This window comes from Penaeus chinensis, chromosome 1, assembly GCF_019202785.1.
Source record: "Penaeus chinensis breed Huanghai No. 1 chromosome 1, ASM1920278v2, whole genome shotgun sequence".
Classification (NCBI taxonomy): Eukaryota; Metazoa; Arthropoda; class Malacostraca; order Decapoda; family Penaeidae; genus Penaeus; species Penaeus chinensis.
This window is the reverse complement of record NC_061819.1, coordinates 1,687,087-1,692,086: the sequence shown is the minus strand read 5'-3', so window position 1 is coordinate 1,692,086 and position 5,000 is coordinate 1,687,087. Positions and strand designations below refer to the sequence as shown.

The window sequence follows — 5,000 nt, the reverse complement described above, 5'->3', positions numbered from 1 at the left end:
TTTATGCTGAAACGCCAACTTCGCATGTTCAGGGAAATATTTGGTTTGAAAAAAGCCAACTACGTTTAATGAGGTGAGTTCGGTTCGATTTTATATGAAAAACGCCAACTACCTAACAAATAAAAGTCTTTTGCTTTGAAAAGCGCCAACTGCGCCAAAGCTTTGTGAATCCGGAGAAAGATGCACAATGTTTTAGTGATCAGGACTACAACCACTGTCCAATCGAATTCCCATCAAACATTATCATTCTTTATTTCTTTTATTTCAGCCCTCATCCTTCCACTCAGTCAAACAATCCGACAACTAGCGGAATCCTACTCCAGCTTTGCTAGCTCTGCCAAAGGAGAAGTAAGAACTCTAGCTTTCGTAACGTTCTATCTACTATGGTCGTAAAAATACATAGATATTTCTGAATGTTCTGCTCTTTGAAAAAATGCTGAATGAAATAACATTAAAAGATTAATTATCTAACAAAAATTGGGTCTTTTCCATTTCATGGCAAGCACTATTTTAAGCATTATTTTATTTATTTTTTCCCAACTCTCTTTCATTTCTCCACAACATGAATGTTATATTCTTGTTTAGCACAAAAATCTGCATTTCTGGCGAAAATTTGGTGCAAAAATAGTGCTTGCCATGAAACGGAAAAGATCCCCAAAATTCATATGCTTGATTGTTTTTTTTTCCAGTGTGATCATCCTCTCAAACTTTTTCTCCTCTCATCTAGGCTCCACATGACTTCCCGAGCTCACAAGATGGTGGCCCTAGCTCGGGCTAAGATCAAAGAAGGAGCAGTCCCCTGGTCATCTACTACGAACCATGAGTCTTCCAACATGGATGACGTTCCCTGGGACATGTCACCTATTCCTCCACCACCATCAGCAACTGAGCAATCGAAGAAGACCTTGCGTTTGATGCTAACCCTGCTTTAGAAATTGCAGTCCTGGAAACGATGGAACCGAAGACTGGTCCGGAACTTGCATCCCAACGACTGGAAGCAGAGCCCCTTCCTCATCAACAGCATGCTGTTAGCACATCCAGCATCCCAGTGGAGACCTTGAACGACGTTCCAGGAGCGGATCAAAACAAGGAATCGTGATACGTGCGCTGTTCTACAGGGGGGGGTGAGAAAGAAGCCCACGAAAAAGCTTTTAAGGAAGCCATCACTACAATGCAAAAAGACATCGAGCTTGCAAAAAACAACCCAGATGTGATGACGGTTACTTTTGACCTCCAGCAAGTCCTTCCTTGTCCTCTCTATCCGTCCAAGGAGTGGTTCTACAAGCGGAAGCTGAACGTTTACAACCTCACGGTATACCCAGCAAGGGGTCAATGCCGATGCTACACATGGCACGAAGGACAAGCAAGACGAGGAGCGTTGGAGGTAGCCAGTGCATTGCGGCTCTTCATCAAAGACCACCCAGCAGTAAAGCGATGGATTCTGTGGTCTGATAGCTGTGGGGGACAAAACCGAAATCGGTTTTTCGTGGCCGCAATGCTGCATTTATTCTCTTTGGGTGGGATCTCCAGCATCGAGCTGAAGTACCTGATACCTGGCCACACGATGATGGACGCTGACAAGGCCCACGCTCGAATCGAAAGAGCCAAGAGGAAAGACATGATCATTCTCTACCCAACAGACTGGAACATGTTCATCCGGTCTGTTCCCTCACGGCGAGAGTCGACGAGGCTCGTCGTTGTACCCATGAACAAGGAGGACATCCACGACGTTAAGGAACTCTTCGAGACGAAAGGACCTCTGGTTCACCGTAAAAAAAAGCCCCAAAAGCTCGACAGAAATCAACTGGCTGGAAACACGCTGGATCTTCATTCGAAACACCACCTCCTTCAGCTTCAAATACGATTTCGATGAAGGGCCAATGAACCAGATGAGCTGGGAGCGCCGAGGAGTTACGGCATTCCCAACGGCTCTGCCCGTCGCTTACCCCGAAGGCAATCCGATTTCTTCAGCAAAGAAACACGACATTCTTTCTCTGTGCCAACGATTTGGAAGTGACGTTCGTGCCTTCTACATGAACCTCAAAACCAACGATGCGGAGGATTTAGATACTGATGAATAGGATTGAAAAAGTGCTTGCTTGAGTCCCGGTTGGTATTACTCATTAAGTTTCTGTTCCATAAAGTTCAAAATATTCCTTTTTCTTTGGTTCTGGTGTGTACCTATTTTAAATTCTTGTGTTTGATGAATATACTGAAGCTTTCTAGGTATAAGTTCAGGAAGTTTCCAATTTACGAGAAACTAGCTTTCAGTGTGTCATGATTTTTTTTTTCTTGGGATTATATTTTTCGAGGAAAACCATAAAAATTATAGGATTTAGAAAATACATTTCTGTTCCATAAAGTTTAATAAAAGATGCTTTTCTCTTTGGTTCCGGTGTTTACTTCAAATTCCTTGTGTTCGATGAATATACTGAAGCTTTCCAGAAATAAGTTCAGGAAGTTTCCGTCTTTCAGAGTCGTCTAGTCAGGTCTTTGAGTCGCGGTTGAGATTGCTCGCTACGTTTCTCGAGCAGTAATCCAAGTTGGCGCATTTCTTAGCAGATAAAGTTATGCTCACTGGCGAATTCTGCAGTTAACGTTTCTCATACCAAAGGAAAAAAAACGCCAACTACAAAACTTTTCGTAACTTAAATATGCTTTAATTTTTTGAATAAAAAACTATCGTATCATGCAAGATAGACTTTATACCAACTTCAGAAACCGTCGGTAGACAGAAATAACTAAAATCATAGCTGCAATGCAAATTGTAAAGCCAAATTCGGTTTTTTTGGCTCTCCTGAAAAAAACAGCTTTTTGCAGTTGGCGTTTTCTTTCTCTGACATGCAGAAATACATAACACTATAATGTTTTAGTTTTATATTATCATATACGTGAAAATAACGATGTTAATAGATAGAGGGGGAAGGGAGGGATAGAGAGTGACTATTTGCAGGGCCATGGGACTTTTAATGTTGTTTCAGTCACACATCTCGACGTTTGTGCTAAGCTTCATCTATTTCATCTCAAAACCCCAAGGTCCCTGGACTGATATAATAACTAATGAAAGCAGAAAGAAATAAAATGAAAAAACAAAGTCGGGAATATCTTAACATTTAATATATATATATATATACACATATATATACATATATATATGTGTGTGTGTGTGTGTGTGTATAAATATGTATGTATATATATGAATCTATATGTATGTATATATAGATATATAAATTCGTTTTTTTCCATTTTGAAAAAGTAGGTTTGTATTTCAGTACTTGCGAATGAAAGGGTATTTATTTTTTTCTATATTTTTTTTATTATCAGTATATCTCTAAATCTATTAAAATTGGTGATAAATGGAGTGAAATGTAAAATATTATCATAAGTCTTAGTATCAATATGAGGTCGTTGCTGATAATGATGACTATGGTTATGGAAATATATCATCTGTGATCTTGGACAATAATAATAACGCTCATGCTAATGTTGTTGATGATGAAGATGGTGTTGGTGACTGATGATGATGATGATGACATCCATAATCATCAATTATCCGATTCCTCCGTCGAACTGGACCCGAAACACACCTGCCCAGACCGAACCAACTCCCACCAGCTCTGCTCAGCCTCCAGCAGCTTTCTCCTCTTCCTCAGCCCTTTCTTCTCTCTCCTGACGGCCCAGATGCAGGAGGATAGCCCGAGGAAGTCCCCAGGAGGAATCCCCGTGCGCGCCATGAGACAGGCCGCCGCACGAGCAGCTCCTCTCCTGCTGGCGACGGCCCACGTGGCGGACACCAGCGTCGAGCCCACGAATAGCACGCGGTCCTGGGAGATTCGCTCGAACGTTGCTCTGTGGGTCAAGAGGGCGGTGGGAAAGTGGGGCAGGAGAGAGGGTGGGTTGCGGGGCTCGTGGCTCAGGTGTGGTTCAGGAAGGTTTTTTTTATTATTTTGTCTGATCATTTATTTTTATTTGTTATATATATTAAATTATTATTTTCATTTATTTGTATTTATTATATATATCAAATTAGTATTATTATTATTTTTTTTTTTGGGGGGGGGAGGGTACTTGGTTGAATGGTAGTAGCAATTAAAGAACAGGAATACACTTTATATAAAAGCATACACATATAGACACACAAATATACGTTCAGTCACACACACACACGCACACACGGAACACCGCATAATGCTGCCCTTCTGCCTCACGGGATCTCCGCCAGGACAGTCTAAGTCAATAAGCCGGGGTACAGTGAACCCTTTCATACTATCCATGGCTTATTATTTACTGTAGGCTGTTTAGTGGCGTCACATACCCTGTCTGTCACCCTCAGCGCCTGCAGAACCCGAGATTATACGTAACAATACGTAATATCCAAAGCATTTCTCAACTCCATATAAAAGATAAAAGAAATACAAGACATGAACACAGATCCTCACTTCTTGTATTAATACGAGAAAATCATAATAATGATAATAACAACAATAATGATGAACAATGGTGATGATGATGATGATAATGATGATGTGATGATGATGATAATAATAACATTAATAATAATGATAACAATAACGATGACGAAGTTAAAATTAATAATAAAAACAATAACAATGCTGATGCTGATAACAACAGTAAAAAAATAACAACAACCACAGCAACAACAAAAATCGACACAAGAGAAAACAAAGAATAAGATCACACAGGACACATCGGAGAGTCAACCCCAGGAGGGAACAGGGGCTCAGGCGCGAAGTCCTGTAAGATCTCCCTAGAACAACAGTCTTGACAGTTAACTAAACCAACCTCCGCAGCAAAAGAGAGGCGAAAGACGGAAGTAAATAAATGAAGAGAAAGACCATTAAGCTCAAATAGTATACGAAGCTGGAGAGATTATGATAAGAATAACCATAACAATAGTAACAATAAGAATGATAATTATAACAATAATAATAGTGATAGTATAGGTAATGGTAATAGTAGTAATAATAACACTAATGATG

At 40.3% G+C, this 5,000-nt stretch overlaps 1 protein-coding gene across 3 annotated transcripts in view; it reads right to left on the bottom strand.

The window, feature by feature from the left end:
• Positions 1–3,330: 3,330 nt before the first annotated feature.
• Positions 3,331–5,000, bottom strand: part of LOC125028566 — a 5,784-nt gene continuing 4,114 nt past the window's right edge. For all 3 annotated transcript variants that reach the window (XM_047617965.1, XM_047617985.1, XM_047617974.1), the window contains one exon: positions 3,331–3,849. In XM_047617965.1, coding sequence (XP_047473921.1) covers positions 3,546–3,849 — 304 coding nt within the window. In that variant the 3' untranslated portion in view covers positions 3,331–3,545. The remainder of the gene's footprint in view (positions 3,850–5,000) is intronic.